The sequence below is a fragment of the Podarcis melisellensis genome (assembly GCF_964234715.1).
Source record: "Podarcis melisellensis genome assembly, chromosome: 2".
Taxonomy (NCBI): Eukaryota; Metazoa; Chordata; class Lepidosauria; order Squamata; family Lacertidae; genus Podarcis; species Podarcis melisellensis.
The window spans coordinates 122,440,708-122,466,402 of NC_138529.1; the positions used below are offsets into that span (position 1 = coordinate 122,440,708).

Genomic DNA, 25,695 nt, shown 5'->3' on the forward strand with positions numbered 1-25,695 from the left:
AAGGCACGCCCAGGGATTCCCCCAACTCTCGCGGGGGCAGCAGGCCAGCCCCCGCGCTTGGGGGAGGGGCAAGACCGCAACCCCCTCTCTTCCCCCATGGGGTCAGAAATGGCTTAGGAGAAAAAATCTGCGTGTTATAGAGGGAAAAATACGGTAATTTGTGAAAATTTAATAAATATCTTTTTTTTAAAAAAAGGAAAATTCAACGTCCGGAAGGGACCCAGTTTATTGAGAGAAAAGCTATTGCAATACCTCCAGTGACTCAAAACCAGAGGTTCATTTTAGTACAACTTTGAGAGGGTTTTTTTGAGGAAGGTACAGGCATTAGCTCATAGAAGTTATACATGTAAGGGAAGGTCTGTCAGGGAGCTAAAACGGTTCTTCTGTCCATTATTTTGGGTATCCTGGTGTCTTGCTGTCTTAGGATTTACATTTCATTTATTTATTGTCCATCTGCCTGACAACCAGACCTTTAGAAAGTCCTTAGCTTACCATTCCAATGGCTCCCAACGCCTGGGAAGAAGACTCAAGGGAAGAAGAGTTGGTCACATAAATTTTCTATTTCTAAACGTTTTAAACAATAGTTTGAAAGATAAGCGGGTGGAAGTTGGGGTTGAGAAGTCCACGTAGCCTAGAAATTAATACAGCACTGAGACATAGCTTCCATCAGAGAAAGTAAGATGAAGGTTTAACAAAGGTACATATGTTTCATTCAATGCTCTATTAGCAATCCCAAAACACCAACATTTCCAAGTCTCTCTACCAAAGACCGAACTTCAGCCGACTCAAAGGGCATCAACATTGACCACAGGCATTGCAGGTTCATGCTCTCCGCAAACTGCAAACAGTTCATGACATATGATATTGCATTTACTATTTTGAGACATCACCATCATTACTTTAATACATAGGAACAAATTTACATGCAGACACCAGAACTTCACATATACTCTATGCATCTAACGGCTGATGTATATTTAGATCTGCACTCCAACTGAAGCTCCTTCCACACTGACTGAAGTTCTTTCCACATTCCATATATTTAAATGATTTCTCACTATCAGTAATGCAATTTGCACACACAATCCTCACATTTAAATGCTTTCCCCCCTGCTGTGAATGTTCTCTGGTGTCTTTAAAATGTCCGCTTTGACCGAGGCTCTTTCCGCACTCGTTACATTTAAATGGTTATTCTCTGGTGTGAGTTCGCTGATGTCTCTTAAGGTTTCCACTTTGACTGAAGAGTTTTCCACATTCCATACATTTAAATGGTTTCTCCTTTGTGTGAGTCTGTAGATGGCTTCTAAGGGTTCCACCATTACGGAAGCTCTTTCCACACTCCATACATTTAAATGATTTCTCCCCTGTGTGTGTTCTTTGGTGGCTTTTATAATTTCCACTTTGACTGAAGCTCTTTCCACAGTCTATACAGTTATATGGGTTCTCCCCTGTGTGAGTTCTTTGGTGCAGTCTAAGGTTTTTGGTTGAAGTGAAGCTCTTTCGACACTCCATACATTTATATGGTTTCTCCCCTGTGTGAGTACGCTGATGTATTCTAAAAGTTAGACTATGACGAAAACTCTTTCCACACTCCATACATTTAAATGGTTTCTCCCCTGTGTGAGTTCTTTGGTGTATTCTATAATTTCCAATTTGACTGAAGCTCTTTCCACACTCTATACAGTTATATGGGTTCTCCCCAGTGTGAGTTCTTTGGTGCAGTCTAAGGTATCCACTTTGACTGAAGCTTTTTCCACATTCCATACATTTAAATGATTTTTCCCCTGTGTGAGTTTTCTGATGTGTTCTGAGGTATCCACTTTGACTGAAGCTCTTTCCACATTCCATACATTTAAATGGTTTCTCCCCTGTGTGAGTTTGCTGATGTATTTGTAGGGGCCCACTTTGATGGAAGCTCTTTCCACACTCCATACAATGGAATGGTTTCTCCCCTGTGTGAGTTTTCTGATGTGTTTTAAGGTTTCCACTTTGACTGAAGTTCTTTCCACATTCCATACATTTAAATGGTTTCATCCCTGTGTGAGTTCGCTGATGTATTGTAAGGGCGTCCCTACGACCATAGCTCTTTCCACATTCCATACATTTAAATGGTTTCTCCCCTGTGTGAGTTTTCTGATGTATTCTATAATTTCCAGTTTGACTGAAGCTCTTTCCACACTCAACACATTTAAATGGTTTCTCCCCCGTGTGAGTTCTTTGGTGCAGTCTAAGATATTCTCTTTGATTGAAGCTGTTTCCACACTCCATACATTTAAATGGTTTCTCCCCTGTATGAGTTCGCTGATGTGTTCTTAGGCTTCCATTATGGACAAAGTTCTTTCCACACTCCATACATTTGAATGGTTTTTCTCCCGTGTGAATTCGCTGATGTGTTCTAAGGTGTCCACTTTGACTGAAGCTCTTTCCACACTCAACACATTTAAATGGTTTTTCCCTTGTGTGAATTCTTTGATGGATTCTAAGTGCTCCACGCTGACTGAAGCTCTTTCCACACTCCATACATTTAATTGGTTCCCCCCCCTTACGAGTTTGTTGATTTTTCCTATGAGTTTTGCTCCAGTTCAAGCTCTTTTTCAACTGCATAGCTTTAGATGGTTTCTCTTCTGTTGAGTTCATTATTGTAAACGCAGTGTACGCACTGACAGGACATTATGTACATTTTAACTTTGCCTTCATTATTCTCAATGAAATTGAAGTTGTCTCAGAATTTGGATCACCTTCTCCTTTGGGAGGAAATAAAATCATTTTAGGGTTTCAAGGAAGAGGGAAACGGAACTTAACACAAAGTCAGTCTAATTAACAGCACCGTCTTTTTTTTTTAAAGCATCTCCTAGATTCTCCCCTCTCTTCTCTACGTCTCCCTGAGGAAGTATGGCCAGGGAATGGACCACCTGATCTCATGCCCTTCTTGTAATTTAGAACTATCCTCGTGGAAATTATCTGTCCAGGACTCTCTCACTTTCCTTTCTTCTTTGGGTGAGTGGCTATGCAAATATGTGTGACACTGAAAAAGCTGAATTCTAACGGGAAGACTTTCAGAAGAAAATATCCTTTGGAATAATATACTAATTGCATGTATGCTGTCAATTGGATTACAAAAGTGGATTATGACTTTCCTAAATGTGACCAAGAGAATGATACTATAAATTAAAGGGGGAAATATGTTCCACCTTAATTAATCAATTAATTAATTAATTATAATATATTATTCAAACCCCGGCCATCCGGCTGGGTTCCCCCAGCCCTCTGGGCAGCTCTCAATGGAATATTAAAACATGATTAAACATAAAACATCGATTTCCTGTTGGTTCGCAGAGCTGAGAAGAGACGGGACTCAGCCCTTAGGGGAGAGTTCAGCTCTTTGCAAGACAAAGGGGGAGTCTGCAAGGGCGCCCCCCCAAAACAGGAGTAAAAAGAGAGGGGTGGTGCTTTATTAAAAAAAATGAAGTGAGACAAATCTTTAAGGTCAAAGAAGGGAGGGAAAATGATAATTGTCAGGATTTATGCACCAAATGGCAGTAAGACTGAATGTTATAGAAAGTTGGAAGAGAAATTATTTGACTTTGTGGATCAAAAAATAATTATGGGGGACCTGAAGGGGGAAGTTTCATTGGAAATTGATAGAATGAGAAAGTGAATAGAATCAAGCTTGTTTGTTAAAAATATGGACAAAAAAGATGGTGGACCAGTTGCAACAATAAACGTAAACAGGGGTGGTAAAGAAAGTGAAATACCTAAGAATATTGTTAACCCCCCAAAATATAAATTTCTACCAAGACAACCACAACCAGGTATGGAATAAGATTAAGAGAGATTTGGAAGTGTGGGGAAGGATGAAATTGTCACTTTGGGGAAGGATATCGGTTATAAAAATGAATGTGCTACCAAAAATGTTATTTTTGTTTCAGTCAATTGATGGAGTACCCAGAATTAGCTAAGATGACCGGGAGAATCCGAGAACAGCGGGACCAAAAATTCCTGAAGGACTGGAGTAAATTTGTGAATTATTTGAAGGGCAGTGGTTTTCAATTGAATACGCTTGTAGGATAACAAGAAGTTTTGTGAAAAAATGGAGATAAGACATATTGTTAATCAAAGTTAAAATATAGGATGTTAAGATTTTGATTATATAAATAGTAGTAAAGAGACAAAATGTAAACAGAAGAGAGATAGGATGAAATCATTAGAAGGGAATGATGGAAGTCACTGGCTAAAAATAGCCAAGATGTGTAAGAGATGATAAGATGGATGTTTTGTTTGGAAAGTTTATGTTAAAAATCAATATATCCAAAATGGAAATTTTAAATGATAATGGAAAATGAAAAAAACTAGCTAAAAACCCAAATGATATAATGATTTATCAAAATATTAAGATATTACAAAGTCAATTTTCAACAATTGTGAATCAGGAAGTAGAATGGAAAATTAAAACGATGAAACAAAAGAACTTTGAAAACACAAATAAATCAGGAAAATGGCTAGCATGGCAGATAAATAAAAGAAAATCTCAAAAGACATATAAAATTAAAATTGGAGAGAAAGAAATAGAGAATCTGAAAGAAATAAGAAAATGATTTGTAAATTTCTATAGACAATTGTATAAAAAAGGTGGAATAGAGAACAAGTAGAAGAATTTTTAAAGAAGAATGGAGTGCAACAAATCCCAACAGAAAAGAAGGACAGACTGAATGAATTAATAGAAGTGGAAGAAATTTGGAGAGCAATAAAGGACATAAAATCAGGAAAAGCACTAGGAATGGATGGAGTTACTGCAAGACAGAAGTACTGTTTTTAGGGAACAGGAGGCGGGTGGGTGTCGATGACTCCCTGGTCCTGAACGGGGTAACTGTGCCCCAGGCACCTGTTTATCAGCTCCATCTGGTATACAGGCTGAGACCCTATCTGCCCACAGACTGCCTCACCAGAGGGGTGCATGCTCTGGTTATCTCTCGCTTGGACTCCTGCAATGCGCTCTATGTGGGGCTACCTTTGAAGGTGACCCAGAAACTACAACTAATCCAGAATGCGGCAGCTAGACTGGTGACTGGGTGCGGCCGCCAAGACCACATAACTCCGGTCTTGAAAGACCTACATTGGCTTCCAGTACGTTTCCGAGCACAGTTCAAAGTGTTGGTGCTGACCTTTAAAGCCCTAAACGGTCCAGTATATCTGAAGCAGCGTGCTCACCCTCATCGTTCTAGCCGGACACTGAGGTCCAGCGCCAAGGGCCTTCGGGCGGTTCCCTCACTACGAGAAGCCAAGTTACAGGGAACCAGGCAGAGGGCCTTCTCGGTAGTGGCACTCATCCTCTGGAATGCCCTCCCACCAGATGTCAAAGAAAACATTAAGTACCAGACTTTTAGAAGACATCTGAAGGCAGCCCTCTTTAGGGAAGCTTTTAATGTTTGATGCATTACCGTATTTTAATATTTTGTTGGAAGCCACCCAGAGTGGCTGGGGAAGCCCAGCCAGATGGGCGGGGTATTCGTAATAAATTGTTGTTATTAAATATTATAAAAATTTCAGCTACACCCTACTGGCACCATTGGAGGAAGCAATGAACAATTTTTTTTAATAAAGGGAGAAATACCAGAGACTTGGAAAGAAGCATATATTATACTGATACCCAAACCAGACTCACTTATTACAGGTTAAAATCTACAGGCCGATTTCTTTGTTGAACAGTGATTATGAACTATTTGCAAATATTAAGGCTTTATTCCTGACTGCCCGATGAAGGACAATATAAGGAATACTATTCAGTACTTGACGGACAGGAATGAAAAGCAGGCAGCCATAATATTTGTGGATGCTGAGATGGCCTTTGATAATATATCTTGGGAATTTGAGATTAAAAACTTAGAAATGATGCAATTGGGTCAATTGTTTATGAGAAGTATAAAAGCAATATATTCAAGACAAAAGGCGAAACTTATTGTAAATAATGTATTAACAGAAAATACTGAAATATTGAAATTACAAAAGGGACAAAACAAGGGTGTCCACTATCACCATTGTTATTCATATCGGTTCTGGACGTTCTCCTGAATAATATAATCTTAGCAGAAGGAATTAAAGGATTATCAGTCAGAACCCTCCAGCAATGGGCATTGTCTATCATGATAATGGGTCCTTTACCCTTGAAGCCCACCAATGTATCAAGGATATATGAATCCCGAAAGCATTTTCATAGCACCCTCCACCCATATTTTTTATTGCTTTCCAGTGGTACCTCAGGTTACAGATGCTTCAGGTTACAGACTCCTCTAACCCAGAAATAGTACATCAGGTTAAGAACTTTGCTTCAGGATGAGAACAGAAATCGCATGGTAGCGGCGCGGCAGCAGTGGGAGGCCCCATTGGCTAACGTGGTACCTCAGGTTAAGAACAGTTTCAGGTTAAGAACGGACCTCCAGAACGAATTAAGTTCTTAACCCGAGATACCACTGTACAACAGCATCAATGATCAGTCGTGCAGTGGAAAGTGAACATTGCTACTTACCGTGATAGGTTTCTTCTCTGCCGGGAGGAAGTGGGTCTCGTGTGAGTTGTCAACATCCCCTCTCCCCGGGAAGTCAAACTTTCGAGATGGGCAAGACGACCCTCTCGCCAGCTCAATTTGTGCTTAAGCAGGTAACTGTATAGCAAGAACAACAGAACAGGAAGAAAAAGGAAGACAACGTCTTAGGATAAAGGAACTCAATGGTCCTACAGTTACTCTGGAGAACTTCCTAAAGGTCCCTGTAAGGTAGTCCAGGTAAAGAAGAGAAGAAAACCCAGGTAAGGGTGGAAATGAAAGAGAAGGGAGAAGGAGGGGAAGGAGAGACAGGAGGATTCTGGACATTTGGGGGGGGGGAGTCCCAACCCCCAGGACAATCCTTGGTTCTATGAATCTGATGGTCTCCCCCTCCACAGAGAGTGAAAAGGCCGCAGGAAGAGAAGAGAGGAAAGAAGAGACAAAGGAGGAGAAAGGGAAGAAGAAAGGAAGATCCCTTCCGAAACGGAGTTCCTAACTTTTCTCTTCTGCCCTCCCTGGAGCTCTCATGCAGCTGACCTGGTCAGGGGGTTGTTCTGCCCACCAAGTCTGCCCTCTTGAAATTTGGACCTCCTGCCAGCACAGAGGTGGGCTAGGACCACCCACACGGGACCCCCCCTCCTGCAATAAACCGGAAGCCTGAGCGAGGGGGGAAGTTTCTTGTAACTTAAGTGAGGGGTTCCCCCCAGAATCTTCTTGCCTTTTCTCTCCAGTGGCTGGACTTGGGAGAAAGAAGTGACCTGTCTCCGGAGCCGCCAGCGTCTAGCCAGAGCATATGGGGGGAGGGGGGAGAATCCGCTTCCTGGCAATAAGTGGGTGGGGAAATGGGACCCCCTTTTCAGGGATTCCTTCCTGTCCCTCTCCCCTGTAGCAGGAACCCCCCCACCCCAATCATTCTGTTTGTATAAACTTCACACTCACACACTACATACGCCACATTTCTGTTATAAATTCATAGAAAGTCAACCATACATTGGATTTGCACTGTTCCATTTTATTTTTACTCCATATGACAAGAACTAACAAAGGGGGGTGACAGTCCTGGCCAGCCATAATCCCTTCACTGTCTCAGCACATACACTGGAGCCCTGCCCATGCCAACCCTGATGATCCCAGACAGAAGACAATCAAGATCACAAAGAACCTGCATATGGGAGTGGATTCAAACAAAGGACACTGATCAGATCTTCCCTCAGGGGGCAGGAAACTGCAAAATCCCCTTTGTCTCCTAGAAATTCCTGGAAGGGGAGGGGGAAAGGAGGAACCAGCCAGGTGACAAGACACTCAAGTTACCACCAACTCCTCCCTCAGCCCCTCCTTTCTGTAATGTATGCCTCCCACAACCCCTCCTTTCTGTAATGTATGCATGATGTTTCTGGGGGTGGGCTTGATCTAGAGGAGGGGAATTTCAAAAGTTTTTATAAGACCTTGCACACTATTCTTCTGGGTCTTTCCTCTCTCCTGCACGTGAGGGGAACACCCTGTTGCAACAGATCAATAGAGGCCAAGCCTACAGGCTGCTGTTTTGCTCCAAGTTATCCTGGTTGGTGTCTTTGTTTTGTCCAAGAGAACCCTCGAAGTTTCCGTTAACACCCCGAGGCAGATTTCTTGGCAAGGCAGGGAAAAGCCAAGGCAGCCCCTCCGGAGATTCCCCTCCAACATCCAAGATGGAGACATCTCTTCCAAAAGACCACGTGCACCTCTCTCTGTTCGGCAGGGCTCCCGCCCCCCCCCGCCATGGACGTTTCCATTGATCACTCAGCCCCCCAACTTCCTCTGCCCTCCCCCCTCCGTCCCTGAGTCTCCCCTGCGCCCAGAAACCCGCCCCCTTGACACCAATCAACCCTCGCCCTGCGCGCACTATATGTCCCAAGCGCGCCCACCTCTCCATCCGGTGGGGCCTCGCAAGACGAGCCACTGACGGGGGGGGGGGAGAGACGGAAGGAAGGAAGAAAGAAAGGGGGGTCTCTATCCAGGCCTCTCTCGCTCCTTCACCCTCCCATGGACTCCCTCTCCCCCCCCCCCAGGAACTAATGTTCGTGGCGGGGGTGCTTCAAAGCAGAAGCCGCCACGGAAACCCTGCAAGGAATTCCTCTGCAGAAAGCCCATCTGCACACACACACCCCCCGTGCACATCCCATAGCCAAGTGTAATGGGGGGGGGTGATCTCTTGTGTTGGAGGGGCTTCATCGTCCCATGTAAGATCTGGGTTTTTTGGGAAGGGATAGGGAGGGGGTCTTTGTCCTTTCCTCCCCCCTCCCCATTTCACCCCCCATCGCTGCATCTTTACCCCTTTGTCCTCTCTTCTACCCCTCCGCCTCCCTTGCTCGCTCTTCCGATGTCTTTTCCTGCAACAGAAAGAGCAGGGCGGGAGGAGTTAGTCCAGCGACGCCCCCTCCCAAAGCCCCTCCCAATGCTCCTTTTTCCCGCCTGCCAGGAAAAGTCCGGCCCATAGAGCTATGGGGCAGAGCAGCCCCTGCCGGTGCTAGGAAGGGAACCGGCACTGAGGAATTTCCCAGGGGTTGCATGGGAATTGCTTGGGGGAGGGGGAGTCAGGCGGGGGTGTCTTTCTATCTCCTCTATAATTGAGGGGGGGGCTGTTCTTCCCTGTTCAGTTCTTTCTATACTGGACGCTCTGGCATCCTGCACCTCAGCTCACAAGGCCCCCTTTCTGTGGTTACACCAAGCCTGCAGGGCGGTTCTTTGGCCACTGCTTCCGTGCCTCTGCTTTACAGAAAGAGCAGCAAACTCTGCCCATGCCCAGAGAATACTGTATGAAATCCCACCACACTTTATCACTTCCAGTTTGCATTTGAAGCAACCGAAACTGGAATTGTATGGAGGAGTTTCAAAACTGCGGTCATGTCTGGGGATTGCATCTTGGAATACCATTTTGGAAGACTGAAGGTGCAGCTTGGTTTGCTTCGCAAGGATTAAAAACTTCCCACTTCAAGAATGAGTACTTTACCCAGTTACCTTGGAGGAGGTTCCACTGAATTCATTGGGATAGGTCAGTTTGCAAAGCACGAGAGTCCTAATCTCAGGGTTGTGGGTTCAAGTCTCACATTGGGCAAAAAGATTCCTGCATTGCTGGGGGTTGGACTAGATGACCCTCAGGGGTCCTTTCCAACTCTGCAGTTCTATGATTAACCACCAGTCAAGAATGCGGCAGACTCACCCCACTAACCGCCCCCCTTTAAATAGAGTGTGCACACCTAACAGTACACCAACCTCAAAGATCTCACCAATTTACCACAGTTATCTTGTAGTGAGTGAATAACAACCATGAAAGTTTTATTAACAAAAAAGAAGTTTGTGAAAGAAAGTGGTGGGTCAGGAAATGCGTTTTCCTTGGTAGAAGTCAAATTATTTACATAAAATATAAGCTGTCTCAGGCTTAAACACATCGTTACTTAACCTCTCTTTACTCAAATATCAGTTGTTATATTTCAGTTTCTGTTACTTAGTTATGTCAAGTGGTTCAGTTAAATACTGATAATACAACACATCTTCCCCCATCAATGCCCTGGATCATGAGCGAGGGGCATTTTTCCTCAGCCCCCCCTTCTCTCTAAGCACTGCTGAAGTAATTCCAAAATGGCTTAACAGACCCAGGGGATCCCCTCCCCCCTTGTGACTGGCTTGGGGTGTCTTCTCTCCCTAGAAGAACTGCCCCCTCCTGACTGGAAGGAGACCCAGGGGAGCCTAAATTCCCCCAGGATCTGCTTCTCCTGCCTCAGTCAGCCCTCCCAGGACACCCGTTTGTAGACCTTCCCCAGACCCCCAACGGCATGGACGTTCTCCTCAGGGTGGGTGTTTAACTCGAACCAGTTCTCCCTCAGGCAAATCCTATCCTCCTCCCCAACTCCCACCTCAAAACAATCCCTCTTCATCTTCTCTCATATCAAACCCTATCTAACTCTCGCCCTCAGAAAGGACTCCTTTTATTTTCCCTCCAAAAGTGCTGTTGTCCAATCAGAGAGAGGTTCCATTACCTCTGCTGAGGTAATTCCAAAATGGTGTAACAGACCCAAGGGATCCCCTACCCACGCTTGTGACTGGCTTGGGTGTCCTCTCTCCCTGGAAGAACTGCCCCCTCCTGACTGGAAGAAGACCCAGAAGAGCCTGAATCCCCCAGGATCTGCTTCTCCTGCCTCAAGAGTCACCCCTCCCAGGACACCAGTTTGTAGACCTTCCCCAGACCCACAACCAGGTCTCCCTCTCTAGGCTGGGAGGGTCTTTCCTCTCTCAGGGAGTGTGTTTAACTCAAACCAGAACCAGTTCTCCCTCATGCAAATCCTATCCTCCACCCCAACTCCCACCTCAAAACAATCCCTCTTCATCTTCTCTCATATCAAACACTATCTAACTCTCTCCCTCAGTAACAGCTCCTTTTATTTTCCCTCCAAAAGTGCTGTTGTCCAATCAGAGAGAGGCTCCATCCCTCTGATGGAAACTCAGGGGGACTGAATGACCAGACTCTGGTCGTCCATCACACTTCTGCCTGACAACAACCAGTACAGGTCAGCTGTAGGAAATGTGTGTCCCTCATCACAACCACCAGACGTCCTAAAGGTCAATACTTTCAGAGGAAAACCTCAGGATTTGGGAATCCCCATATACCTACATTGCCTTAGGTTTCACGTTATGGCTGTTCTAAGAGCAGAGGTGGCAAAATCAGGAGTTTGCCTCTGAGAGGAAGAGAGTTTGGGGCTGCTTTATGAAAGTTCATTCCAGAAACCAGGAGCCACTTTGGAAAAGGCCTTTCCCAGGAATGAACAGGGTGAGGGAAATCTGACTGGAGGCAAATTCTGGATCCATACATCCTTCCACAATGGGGATCTGAGGCATAGCTAGGGGTCAGGGGCAAATGAGCGCCACACCACAGGGAGTGGCACTACGCCTGAGCCATGCATCTCTCCTGGGAGTGATACGATGACTTGGGCGCATGCAGGCTCCGCGCTGCCCACAAAAAGCAATGTGGGTCTGCTGGGTGTTGGAGCAGAACGGGCCTCAGGCGCTGATATTCTGGTGCGCCTGGCACAAGCCCCACCGCCCTGGGTGTCCAAGCGGCTAGATACACCACTGTTGGGGACATAGGTTTCCAGGTGGGAGTCGATTGTGGTGAGGGTTTGCCAAACGTGATTTCCTCTTAGAACACTCCCCCCTTTTGTCATGGTTTTGATCACCTTTAAAGTCCATGACACCTTTGCTAAAGGCTGTTCTCCCATTGGAGCACTCACAGGTCAGAGTTTCCTGATTGTCGGTGTTTATACTACATTCTCTCAAAGGTTAATGTCCAGGGGAGGGAATAACACCTCAAAGAAAAACATAGCCAAGAGATAGAAAAACTCAACATCCGGAAGGGACCCAGTTTATTTTGAGATAAGCTACTGCAATAGTGTCAGTGACTCCAAGTCAGGAGTTCATTTTAAAACAGGTTTGAAAGAAATGTACAGGCATTAGCTCATAGAAGTTATACGTGAAAGGGAAGGTCACAGGTCAGGGAGCTAAAACACTTTTTCTGTCCGTTATCTTGGGTGTCCAGGTGTCTTGGAATCTTAGGATTTATATTTCACTCACTTTTTGTCCACCTACCAATCCTTAGCATTCCATTCCCATAGATTCCTATGCCTGGAACACTCAAGGTGAGAACAGTCCGTCACATAAAAGTGCTATTTCTAAAACGATTTAAACAGTTGTTAGAATGATAAGGGTATGGGAGTTGGGAGTTCAGAAGTCCACATAGCATAAAAATTCTTACATTACATAGAGTCCATCACAGAGAGTAGTTGCAGATACAGTGGTACCTCAGGTTACATACGCTTCGGGTTACAGACTCCACTAACACAGAAATATTACCTCGGGTTAAGAACTTTGCTTCAGGATGAGAACAGAAATTGCGTGGCAGTGGCGCAGCAGGAGACCCCATTACCTAAGGTGGTGCTTCAAGTTAAGAACAATTTCAGGTTAAGAACAGACCTCCTGAACAAATTAAGTATGCAACCAGAGGTACCACTGTATTACAAAAATACATACATTTCATTCAGTGCTAAATTATATGAAATCTATTGTTTACTTGTTAAATGGGTTAACTAACAGCCTCCAGCCCAACATGATCCAAGGGGAAAGGGAAATTCGTGTCCACCACCATCACCCTGCCTGCTTCAAGCTGCTACTTGAGTGGCTCTGACCGTGACAGTCTCAGAACTCCTGAGGCACAGGTGTGCAGCCCAGCCACAGAGAGGAGGGCCTGGGGCTCAAAGCTTTATTTAATCCTTTATTCCTGCTGCCACAGGAGATAATGTTTTAACTGCACATTGAGTCCTTCAAATAAGCAAGAATGAGGAGGAGTTGTAGCACAATTATCAATAACAAAAACTATACAGGGGTTTCAACATTACTTTATGTACATAAGATTACTTCACTCTTTCTGTGTCTTATTTGTTCATTTAGTGCAATTACAACAATAGGTGTTATACGGTTGTTCGTATACTACTAATTTAACCATCCCTGCTTCCAAAGCATCACAGCTTTCACCCTCTAATTTCCACAATGCTCTATTAGCAACCCAAAAACACCAACATTTCCAACTCTCTCAACTGAAGACCAAACTTCAGCCAACTAAAAGAGCATCAACGTTACCACCAGCATTGCAGATTCATGTTCTCCACAAACTGCAAGCAGTTCATGACCTATTATATTGCATTTACTATTGTGAGACATTGCCTTCATTACTTTAATACATGGGTACAACTTTACATGCAGACACCAGAACTTCAGATATACTCTATGCATTTAACGGCTGATGTATATAAGAATCTCCACTCCAACTGAAGCTCCTTCCACACTCCATGCATTTAAATGGTTTCTTCACATGTGAGTTCACTATTCTTCAGAGATGTTTTCACTCTGACTGAAGTTCTTTCCATACTCCATAAATTTAAATGGTTTCTCCCCGTGTGAATCCACTGCTGTTTTCTAAGTGCTCCACTCTTAGGGAAGCTCTTTGCAAACACAACCCACACATTTAAGTTCATCCCCCCATGAGTGTGTTCGTTGATGTATCTTAAAATGTCCAAATCAACTGCCGCTCTTCCAGCACTCTATAAATGAGTTCAGCTATGGAGGTGCAACAAGCTATACAGAGATCAAAATTAGGAAAGACACCGGGCCCAGATGGTCTTCCAGCTAATTACTATAAAAAGTTAGAACAAGCATTATTTCTTCCCATGAAAGACCTAATGAATAATATTCTGGCAAATGGAAAGCTTCCGAAAACCTGGAAGGACAGCTTTATTACTCTTATCCATAAACAGGGAACAGACGCCTCAAACATGGCCAATTACAGACCCATTGCACTGCTAAATAACGATTATAAGATATTTGCAGACATTCTTGCAAATAGATTAAAAATGGTGCTGAAAGAGATAATTCATAAAGATCAAACTGGATTTCTTCCCGGACGATTTATGCAATCTAATATTAGATGTGTGATTAATGTATTGGAATATTTGGATATTAAAACTGATAAACCAGCAGCTATTATGTTGGTGGACGCAGAAAAAGCTTTTGATAATGAGTCCTGGAAGTTTATGAAAAAATTAATGGAAGAAATTGGACTGGGAGAAAATATTTGTAAAGGAATAAATGCCATCTATTCGGAGCAATATGCAAAATTGATCATCAATGGAAGAATTACTGAGGAGTGCAAAATAAACAAGGGAACCAGACAGGGCTGCCCACTGTCTCCACTGATATTTATTTTGGTGATGGAAGTCTTGAACAATCAGATAAGAAGGGATCAGCTTGTTAAAGGCATCACTCTGGGAAACAAAACATATAAAATTAAAGCTTTCGCGGACGATTTACTTGTTATGACTGAAAACCCTAAAGAAAGTCTGAAAAGAGTGCTGGAACTGATTAAAGAATTTGGAGAAGTGGCAGGCTTTAAGCTGAATATAACAAAAACAAAGATGCTTGTTAAAAATGTAACCACAGAAGAAAAGGACGACTTAGAAAAAATATTGGGCCTGAAAATCTCTTCAAAAGCGAAATATTTGGGTATTTGGATCACCCCCAAGAACATAAACTTATTTCAGGATAATTACACCAAAACTTGGTTAGAGATTAGAAAAAACTTGGTAACCTGGAGTAAACTAAAATTGACGTTTCTGGGTAGGATTTCCATTATAAAGATGAACGTGCTTCCAAAATTAATTTTTTTATTTCAAATGATTCCGATACTGGGTGAAGCAGGTTGTCTCAAGACATGGCAAAGAGAAATTCCCAAATTCCTGTGGGAAGGGAAGAAACCTAGGATTAAACACCTGACCTTAATAGACATAAAAGAGAGAGGAGGCTTTTCCCTACCCGACCTAAAACTTTACTACGAGGCAGCCTGTTTCACCTGGCTAAAAGATTGGTGCACGTTGCAGAATTCGGACCTCCTGGACCTGGAAGGTTTCGACAACCGTTGGGGATGGCACGCCTACCTAATATATGGAAAAGCGAAAATTCATAAAAATTTCACTAACCATATAATAAGAAAGTCACTCTTTGCTGTATGGGGAAAATATAAAGACCTGATGGAGCCTAAAGTCCCGTGGTGGACTTCTCCAGTAGAAGCCATAGCAGTAAAACGAAAAAATACTCAGGAAAGCTGGCCAACATATAAAATACTTCTAAAAATTGAAGATAACCAAATAAAATTAAAAAAATTTGAGGAAATAAGAGAACACATTTCAGACTGGTTCCAATACCATCAGTTATTTGAAAAATTTAAATCTGACAAACAAAAGGGGTTCTCGGTAGAAATTTCTCAATTCGAATCTGATCTTGTAAATTCTAAAAGAAAAACTCTTTCCAAAACTTACCGACTCCTCCTTGACTGGACAGTCAAGGAGGAGGAGGTAACAGTGGCAATGGTGAGGTGGTCCCAGGATTTTGGCCATTCAATAACCATGGCCCAATGGGAAAATTTATGGAAGATCAATTTGAAATTCACAAACTGTTACACGATTAGAGAAAACTTTCAAAAAATGCAACATCGATGGTATCTAACACCATGGAAACTTTCAAAAATGTATAAAAATGTGTCAAGTAATTGTTGGAGATGCGGAGACTCGGGAACATTCTACCATATGTGGTGGATATGTAGGAAAATACAGGTATTCTGGGAGAGTATACATGCAGAACTGCAAAAAATGCTAAAGATCTCTTTCAATAAAAAACCAGAGGCCTACCTCCTGGGAATAACAGATTTGGATATCCCACAAAAGAGGAAGGGTATCTTTTTATATGCGACGGCGGCAGCAAGAGTTTTGATCGCAGCAAAATGGAAAAGTAATGAAATCCCCTCTATACAAGATTGGATCCAAAAACTGACAGAATATGCCGAATTAGATGGTTTATCAGAAAAGATAAAGAATAAATCAAAACAGGAATTTGTTTCTAAATGGGAGGTTTTTAAAGAATATCTGAAAAATAAATATAGTAGTTTAAATTCTGTTGCAGCATTTGAGGAACTTCAGTAATAGTTACTAGGTAGATAGAAGAAATTAGATTTATTGAGAATAAGTTTAATTATGAAAATGTGTATTGGCAATAAGTAATATGAATCTGAAATATGGAATAGACGGGAAGTTGGGTCTTTAGTGTTAAGACCAATAGTTGTTGTATTGTTTGCCAAGGAAATTATGTGTCTATGGTTATTTTTGTAATTTGTGTGTAATTTTGTATTTGTGTTTTTTGTGTGTGTTTTAGTTATCGTATAAATAAAGAGCTTATATATATATATATATTAAAAAATATAAATGAGTTCATTGATGTATTTTAAAATGTCCCGACTGAAGCTCCTTCCACACTCCAGTCATTTAAATGGCTTCTCCCCTGTGTGAGTTCTTTGGTGTACTCTAAGGCTTCCACTTTTACTGAAACTCTTTCCACACTCCATACATTTATATGGTTTCTCCCCTGTGTGAGTTCGCTGATGCTGTCTAAGGCTTCCACTTTGACTGAAGCTCTTTCCACACTCCATACATTTAAATGGTTTCTCCCCTGTATGAGTTCGCTGATGGCTTCTGAGGTACCCACTATCAATGAAGCTCTTTCCACACTCCATACATTTAAATGGTTTCTCCCCTGTATGAGTTCGCTGATGTATTTTTAAATGTGTACTTTGACTATAGCTCTTTCCACACTCCATACATTTAAATGGTTTCTCCCCTGTATGAGTTCGTTGATGTAGTTTAAAATGTCCACTATTATGGAAGCTCTTTCCACACTTCTTGCATTTAAAGGGTTTCTCCCCTGTATGAGTTCGCCGATGTATTTTATAGTGTCCACTTTGAGTGAAGCTTTTTCCACAATCCATACATTGAAATGGTTTCTCCCCTGTATGAGTTCGCTGATGGCTTTTGAGGTTCCCATTCTCAGTGAAGCTCTTTCCACACTCCATACATTTAAAGGGTTTCTCCCCTGTATGAGTTCGTTGATGTAGTCTAAGCTTACCGCATTCACTGAAGCTTTTCCCACAATCCATACATTTAAATGGTTTCTCCCCTGTGTGAGTTCGTTGATGTACTCTAAGGGCTACACTATGAGAAAAGCTCTTTCCACACTCCATACATTTAAATGGTTTCTCCCCTGTGTGCGTTCGATGATGCATTTTAAGGGTTTCACTATGACTGAAGCTCTTTCCACACTCCATACATTTAAATGGTTTCTCCCCTGTGTGAATTCGTTGATGCATTTTAAGGGATCCACTTTGACTGAAGCTCTTTCCACACTCCATACAATTAAATGGTTTTTCTCCTGTGTGATGTCTTTGGTGTAGTCTAAGATTTTTGGTTGAAGTGAAGCTTTTTCCACACACTATACATTCATATGGTTTCTCCCCTGTGTGAGTGCGTTGATGTATTGTAAGTTTTCCCTTTATAATGAAGCTCTTTCCACAGTGCAAACATTTAAATGGTTTCTCCCCTGTGTGAGTTCGTTGATGTATTCTAAGGGTTACACTATGACCAAAGCTCTTTCCACACTCCATACATTTAAATGATTTCTCCCCTGTGTGAGTTCGCTGATGTATTCTAAGGGTTTTACTTTGACTGAAGCTCTTTCCACACTCCATACATTTAAATGATTTCTCCCCTGTGTGAGTTTGATGATGTATTTTATAGTGTCCACTCTGACTGAAGCTCTTTCCACACTCCAAACATTTAAATGGTTTCTCCCCTGTGTGAGTTCGCTGATGTATTTTATAGTGTCCACTCTGACTGAAGCTCTTTCCACACTCCAAACATTTAAATGGTTTCTCCCCTGTGTGAGTTCGTTGATGTATTATAAGGCTTCTATTTATACTGAAGCTCTTTCCACACTCCATACATTTAAATGGTTTCTCCCCTGTGTGAGTTCGTTGATGTATTGTAAGGCTTCCCTTTATACTGAAGCTCTTTCCACACTCCATACATTTAAATGACTTCTCTCCTGTGCGAGTTTGTTGATGTTTCTTAGGAGTTTCAATCCAGTTCAAGCTCTTTCCACTCTCCATAGTTTCAAATGTTTTGTCTGCTGGGTGAGTTCATTGATGTTAACTAAGTGTATACACTGGCTGAAGCATATTACACACATTTTAATGTTCTCTTCATTATTCCCAGTGAAATTGCAGGTAGCCTCTCAGAATTCTGAATGCCTTCTCTGTTGCTGTTTGCAAGTGGAGGGAAAAAAAATCCTGTTAGGGTTTCAAAGAAGAAAAAGGAACTTCTTAAAATTAAACATCATGGCCTTGGACCCTCGTACCTACGGGACCACCTCTCCCAGTATGCCCCACAGAGAGCCTCAAGGTCCATAAATGGCAACACCCTAGTGGTCCTGGGCCCTAAGGAAGTTAGATTAGCTTCAACCAGAGCCAGGGCCTTTTCAACTCTGGCTCCAGCCTGGTGGAACGCTCTGCCTCATGAGACCAGGGCCCTGCAGGATATGATTTCTTTCCGCAGGGCCTGTAAAACAGAGTTGTTCTGCCTGGCCTTTGGCTTGGAGCCAATTTGATTCCCTCCCCCTCTTTCTTTTTTCTTTTTCCTTTCTCCTCCTGTGATGAGGCTGCATTTTAATATTTTAATGTTTCAATATTTTAATTGTTGTATTTTAATCTTGTTTTTAGGCTATATTCATTCAACTTGTTTTTATTATTGCTTGTTAGCCGCCCTGAGCCCGGCCTTGACTGGGGAGGGCGGGGTATAAATAAAAATTATTAATTTATTATTATTATTATTATTATTATTATTATTATTATTATTATTATTATATTCTCCCCTCTGCTCTGTCCAGGACTCTCTCACTTTCCTTTCTCCGTTGCGGGGGGGAGGGGGGGCTAAAGGAATATGTGTGACACTGAAAAAGCTGAATTCTAACAGTGAAGACTTTCAGAGGAAAATATCTTTTGGAAATATATACCGATTGCATGTAAGATATCAACTGGATTACAAAAGGTGATTATGCACTTCCTAAATGTGCCCAAGAGACTGATATTGATGAATTGGAGGAATAAAGACAAGTTCCTTTTTAATTAATAATAGTTGTTGTTGTTGTTGCTTTTGTTGTTGTTATTTCTACCCTGCCTGTCTAGCTGGGTTTCCCCAGCCCCTCTGGGTGGCTCCCAACAGAATATTAAAAACATGATAAAACATCAAACATTAAAAACTTCATTAAATAGGGCTACCTTCAGATGGATTGATGATACGACAACACTCACAATGGATGAATGGATTACCTATATACGTAGACTTTGTCTGGATAAACATACTGACATTTGGAATGAGTTCATAGAGAACATAGTAGGTTTCTAATAACCATATATGCAGTACGAGAATAATATTATAGTATTTTTTGCACCTTTTCTCTCTTTTATTTTTCCTCACTTTATTTTCTATAACTGAAATTATATTTATTATTCAGATGTCTACATGTAAACCCTCCAGCAATGGGCATTGTCTATCATGATCTTGGGGCCTTTACCCTTGAAGCCCACCAGGCTGTGAAAGTGCATACATCTATTCTCACTTGATGCCGATGGACAGTATCACAGGTTGTAACGCCAGCACATGTAGACAAAGTCAGAAAAGCTAAAGCACAGAATGAACTCAGGCTTGCTAGAGAGGTTAAAAGCAACAAAAAAGGCTTTTATGGGTATGTCCGTAGCAAAAGGAAGAACAAAGAAACAGTGGGGTCACTCAGAGGAGAAGATTGTGAAATGCAAACAGGGGACACAGAAAGGGCTGAACTCCTCAATGCCTTCTTTGCCTCAGTCTTCTCCAATAAAGAAAACAATGCCCGACCTGAAGAATTTGGAGCAAATGATTCAGCAGAGGAAACACAGCCCAGAATAACTAAGGAGATAGTACAAGAATACTTGGCTAGTTTAAATGTATTCAAGTCTCCAGGGCCAGACGAACTGCATCCAAGAGTATTAAAAGAACTGGCAGATGTGATCTCAGAACCACTGGCAGTCATCTTTGAGAATTCCTGGAGAACAGGCGAAGTCCCGGGAGACTGGAAGAGGGCAAATGTTGTCCCTATTTTCAAAAAGGGGAAAAGAGAGGACCCAAATAATTATCGCCCAGTCAGTCTGACATCAATACCAGGGAAGATTCTGGAACAGATCATTAAGCAAACAGTCTGGGAGCACCTAGAAAGGAATGCTGTGATCACCAATAGTCAGCATGGATTTCTGAAAAATAAGTCATGTCAGACTAACCTGATCTCGTTTTTTGACAGAATTACAAGCCTGGTAGATGAAGGGAACGCAGTGGATGTAGCCTACCTTGATTTCTGCAAGGCATTTGACAAGCTGCCCCATGATATTCTTGTAAAGAAGCTGGTAAAACGCGGTCTTGACTATGCTACCACTCAGTGGATTTGTAACTGGCTGACTGACCGAACCCAAAGGGTGCTCATCAATGGTTCCTCTTCATTCTGGAGAAGAGTGACTAGTGGGGTGCCACAGGGTTCTGTCTTGGGCCCGGTCTTATTCAACATCTTTATCAACGACTTGGATGATGGACTCAAGGGCATCCTGATCAAATTTGCAGATGACACCAAACTGGGAGGGGTGGCTAACACCCCAGAGGACAGGATCACACTTCAAAATGACCTTGACAGATTAGAGAACTGGGCCAAAACAAACAAGATGAACTTTAACAGGGAGAAATGTAAAGTATTGCACTTGGGCAAAAAAAATGAGAGGCACAAATACAAGACGGGTGACACCTGGCTTGAGAGCAGTACATGTGAAAAGGATCTAGGAGTCTTGGTTGACCACAAACTTGACATGAGCCAACAGTGTGACGCGGCAGCTAAAAAAGCCAATGCAATTCTGGGCTGCATCAATAGGAGTATAGCATCTAGATCAAGGGAAGTAATAGTGCCACTGTATTCTGCTCTGGTCAGACCTCACCTGGAGTACTGTGTCCAGTTCTGGGCACCACAGTTCAAGAAGGACACTGACAAACTGGAACGTGTCCAGAGGAGGGCAACCAAAATGGTCAAAGGCCTGGAAACGATGCCTTATGAGGAATGGCTAAGGGAGCTGGGCATGTTTAGCCTGGAGAAGAGGAGGTTAAGGGGTGATATGATAGCCATGTTCAAATATATAAAAGGATGTCATATGGAGGAGGGAGAAAGGTTGTTTTCTGCTGCTCCAGAGAAGCGGACACAGAGCAATGGATCCAAACTACAAGAAAGAAGATTCCACCTAAACATTAGGAAGAACTTCCTGACAGTAAGAGCTGTTCGACAGTGGAATTTGCTGCCAAGGAGTGTGGTGGAGTCTCCTTCTTTGGAGGTCTTTAAGCAGAGGCTTGACAACCATATGTCAGGAGTGCTCTGATGGTGTTTCCTGCTTGGCAGGGGGTTGGACTCAATGGCCCTTGTGGTCTATTCCAACTCTATGATTCTATGATTCTATGAACTCACTCTACCAAAAACCAGAAGTAATGAAGATGATTTCAATATATAAATTTCTCTCTGGTCAGGGACAGAGGGTGGCGCTTGGGGGGGAATTGTCATCGCGCCACTCCTTGGTGTGTGGTGTGCCTCAGGGTGTGATACTCTCCCCAATGCTTTTTAACATCTTTATGCGCCCCCTCGCCCAGCTTGTCCGGAGTTTTGGGTTGGGCTGCCATCAGTATGCTGATGACACCGAACTCTATCTGTTGATGGATGGCCATCCTGACTCGGCCCCTGACACACTGATCAGATGTTTGGAAGCTGTGGCTGGATGGTTACATGGGAGCCGGTTGAAGTTAAATCCTTCGAAGACAGAGGTCCTCTGGCTGGGACAGGATGATATGGGATTGAGGAGGCAACTCCCATCTCTTGCGGGGGTGCAATTAGTGCCAGCACCGTCCGTTAAGAGTTTGGGTGTGATCTTCGATACCTCCCTCTCCATGGAGGCGCAGATTACAGCTATAACAAAGGCGGCATTTTTTCATCTCCGCCAAGCTAAGCAGTTGGCTCCTTACCTCTCTCGCCCTGACCTAGCCACTGTGATCCACGCGACGGTCACCTCCAGACTGGATTATTGTAACTCGCTCTACGTGGGGCTGCCCTTGAGACTGACCCAGAAACTCCAGCGGGTGCAGAATGCCGTGGTGAGACTCCTTACGGGGGTCTTCGCTGCGAGATCACATTCACCCGGTACTATACCAGCTGCACTGGCTCCTGGTGGAGTACAGGATCAGGTTTAAGGTGCTGGTTTTAACCTTTAAAGCCCTATATTACGGACTAGAACCCTCGTACCTACGGACTGCCTCTCCTGATATGTCCCACAGAGGAACTTATGGTCTTCAAATAAAAACATCCTGAAGGTCCCAGCCCACAGAGAGTTTCGGCTAGCCTCAACCAGAGGCATGGCTTTTTCGGCTGCAGCTCCAATCTGGTGGAACGCTCTGTCACAAGCGACTAGGGCCCTGTGGGACATCTTTCCGCAGGGTCTGCAAGACAGAGCTGTTCCACCAGGCCTTTGGTCAGGGCGCAGCATGACTCCCCCCTTTGGCAATCTCCACAGAACTTTAGCTTAATGGTTGCCATCAATTTGATCTTAATTAATTTTTATAATGAAATGTTTTTAGAATGTTGTACTATTTTATTGTTGTTAGCCGCCCTGAGCCCGGCTTCGGCTGGGGAGGGCGGGATATATATAAAATTTATTATTATTATTATTATTATTATTAAATCCCAAAAGCATTTTCACAGCATCCTCCATGTACCACAATTATTAGTACAAGTTAAGGGGTAATGGACATATTATGACTCATGTTTTTGTGGGCTGTGTACACACCTGAAGGTGTTGAATGATTGGTGAAGGACCCTGTGCGAAAAGCTGGAAATGGACGGTCTCCCATGGTTTTAAGCTGGGAGAAGAAATGGAAGCGCCCAGGTGAGGTCCCTCCCCTTTCTGAGTGAGACAAGGGTTAAGATCTACCTTTGAGACAGCGTTAGAAACTGATATATGAAAGCTAGCAGCTAAATGGCAGCTTCCATTTAGGTTATGGGCACAACAACGGAATGTCTGGGCTGCAAAAAACAAATCCATGCTTCTTCTGCCTGCTCCCCTAATATTCTTAAGATGGTCTCTTCTCCAGAATTCAGAGAGTGGCTGGAAGTGGGGAGGCAGAAAAGGTCCTCCTTTCCTTCCACTCTGCAGTTTTAATCTGAAATCTTAGGTGCAGTACTGTGCCCAGAGCTCAGAAACTGCTCATGCTAATGAAATTCCCTGTTGCAAAATTTGCCCAGAACAACGGGAATTTCAAACGCTGCTTTGAGACAGGTAGACATTGTATTCTTTCCTTCTTTTTGTTGTCATTTAAATTAATTTTGTTGTTTTTTTAATCATATGGTATTATGAAAAAGTTTGAATGAAATTTTATGAAACAACAAAAAACACACACCCTGAAAACCGGGGGTGGGGGTGGGGGAATTTAACCACTCTTTTCAGGGGGGTGCAGGGAGGCAGTTCCCCCATCAAGTAAATAAATAAAATACTTAACTAACTGACCAATTGTATCACAGACAATTCGGTTCTGCCCTGCCCCCCCAAATGTGCCCCCCATAAATCCCATGCCCTCTGGACCCCCGCCCCCCATCTCCCACACCAAAGGCCACCTCTATCTCTTATCTTTCTCTCTGCCGGCTGTTCTTATCTTCCCAAAGGATGCTTCTATTCATTCCCCAGCCCCCCCCAAACATCCACTGTCCCCCTACTTCCCGGATTCTCCCCTGCGCGCCCAAGGTCTCCCCAGCCATAGCTGTCAACGTTTCCCTTTTAAAAATTCCCTTATTCCGAATAGGATTCCTCGAAAGAAAAGGGAAAAGTTGACAGCTGTGCTCCCCTGTGCGCCATCCTCTCCACCTGGAGGGGCTTCGCAAGAAAAACACAGAGGGGGGATAAGCAGAAGAAGAAAGTGGGGGTGGGTCTCTATCCAGACCCCTCTTGCTTCCTTAAACCCTTGTGTGCAGTGGCGTAGCATGGGGGGTGCAGGGGGGGCCGGCCGCAACATCTGGGGGTTAGGGTTAGGGGGCGCAAATCCACGGGTTAGGGGGCGCAAATTACTTGCCTTGCCCCGGGTGCTGACAACCCACGCTACGCCACTGCTTACCACGGTTCTCAACCTGTGGGTCCCCAGATGTTGTTGGACTACAACTCCCATCGTCCCTGAGCTCTGGCCTTGCTACCTAGGGGTGATGGGAGTTGTAGTTCAACAACATCTGGGGACCCACAGGTGGAGAAAGGCTGGCTCCGTCTCTACCGCCAAGGGGGCCCCACGCGACACGGATGCGCCTCTCGCTACACGCGCGGAGCCAGGAGCGCCCCAGGGATCCCTGCCTGGGAGAAACAGGAATCCGCAGCGTCGGCGTCACGTCCGAGGCCTCGGTTCAAACACAGCCCTGCTTGGGGACGGGGAGCTCCCGCAAGGACCCCCTAATGGTGGGCACCGCATTTCAATTCCAGCACAGGCGCCAGAAAGGGGGGGGGGAAGCGTGCAGGGCAGCTGAGTATCTCTTGCCCCACCTCCAGGAAAACGCATGTTGGGGGGGGTGCGCGAAAAGAGATCGTGCAATGCAAACCCTGCAAGCGTTGGGTTTGCAGCTGTATCGCATAGATCCAGGCCCCTGTCATTGTTTTTTTTTTTTGGAGGGGGGTCTCTTTACCGCCCCCGCCCCCTTTGCAGCATCTTCTCTGGCCACCCCGCTTCCTTTGTTCGCTATTCCGATTACCTTCCTTGCAATATGAACGCGGAAGGAGGGATACTCCTCCCCCCTTTTAAGACCTCCCTCTGCTCCCTACGCCCTGCGCTCGGATGGGAGTCGGACGTGACGGCGCTGCCTTTTGCCTCTTCCTCTTTGGGCTCCGTGGGAAATTGCAACACGCCCCCCCCATAGCTGTCAACTTTTTCCTTTTCTTAAGGGAAATTCCCTTATTCCGGATAGGATTCCTGGCAAGAAAAGGGAAAAGTTGACAGCTATGCCCACCCTCCATTTACCGTGGGGGCAATCGTTGCAAGCGGATCGAGATTAAAATTGGGTGCTGGGTGGGGGGGAAGTACCCCCCACCCCCCAGTAAAGCAGCTCCCCCCCCGCACTTAGGGTCTGCACATGGTTGGAGTCGGACGGGGGTCTCCTCCCCACAGCGGATAATTGAAAATTGGGGGGGGTGGTGGTCCTCTTTTCACGCCGGAGATCGAACCTGGGACTTCCCTATACATGCAAAGCATCTCCTCTGTCATTGAGCTGCCCCCCCGCAAGGAACTGACTTTGACCCCCCTCCAGCAAAACGGGAAGAACAACACCGGCCTACTTTGCAGGGCGACACTCCCCTTGGAAAATGGGTGTCACAGTGGCCGGATCTCTCCCCCCCCCCACCCCAATTAACAGAGATAAATGTAAACCTGTGTAACCTTCAGATCCAGGAGCAGTTTTTCCAGAGGTGGGGGGCTGTGGGTGGGTCTCTTTCCGTGCCGCTACCGGGGATCGAACCAGCGACCTTCTCACAAAAGAAATGGCGATTTTTGTTTGCAGGGAGGGGGAGGGGCAGGGCGGATCTCCTGCCACTCCCCCCTTCCTCTCCCAGGGTCAATGAGCTC

At 44.2% G+C, this 25,695-nt stretch overlaps 2 protein-coding genes across 4 annotated transcripts in view; both read right to left on the reverse strand.

Annotated features, from left to right (window-relative positions):
- The window catches only part of LOC309364953 (uncharacterized protein), a 43,838-nt gene extending 23,954 nt beyond the window's left edge, over positions 1–19,884 (reverse strand). Inside the window, exon 1 of the mRNA XM_081903001.1 lies at positions 19,519–19,884. The gene's annotated coding sequence lies outside the window, so the exon portion shown is untranslated. The remainder of the gene's footprint in view (positions 1–19,518) is intronic.
- LOC309364702 (uncharacterized protein) lies at positions 720–25,689 on the reverse strand. Of its 3 annotated transcripts, XM_081902484.1 has the most exons (4): positions 25,510–25,689; positions 8,847–8,904; positions 6,524–6,658; positions 720–2,744 (listed from the first exon to the last, which is right to left on the reverse strand). In XM_081902484.1, the coding sequence occupies exon 4, from the start codon at positions 2,635–2,637 to the stop codon at positions 1,189–1,191; it is 1,449 nt and encodes a 482-aa protein (XP_081758610.1). In that variant the 5' UTR covers positions 2,638–2,744; positions 6,524–6,658; positions 8,847–8,904; positions 25,510–25,689; the 3' UTR covers positions 720–1,188. The 3 variants fall into 3 exon arrangements, with proteins under 3 accessions (XP_081758610.1, XP_081758611.1, XP_081758609.1); XM_081902485.1 differs by lacking the exon at positions 8,847–8,904; XM_081902483.1 differs by lacking the exons at positions 720–2,744; positions 6,524–6,658; positions 8,847–8,904 and adding exons at positions 11,900–13,663; positions 16,367–18,287 and having other exon boundaries at positions 25,510–25,668.
- Between the last annotated feature and the right edge of the window lie 6 nt (positions 25,690–25,695).

Coding starts and splice junctions, on each gene's coding strand:
- LOC309364702 (XM_081902483.1), bottom strand. CDS start 18,107: ATGGAGAGTGGAAAGAGCTTGAACTGGATTGAAACTCCTAAGAAACAT.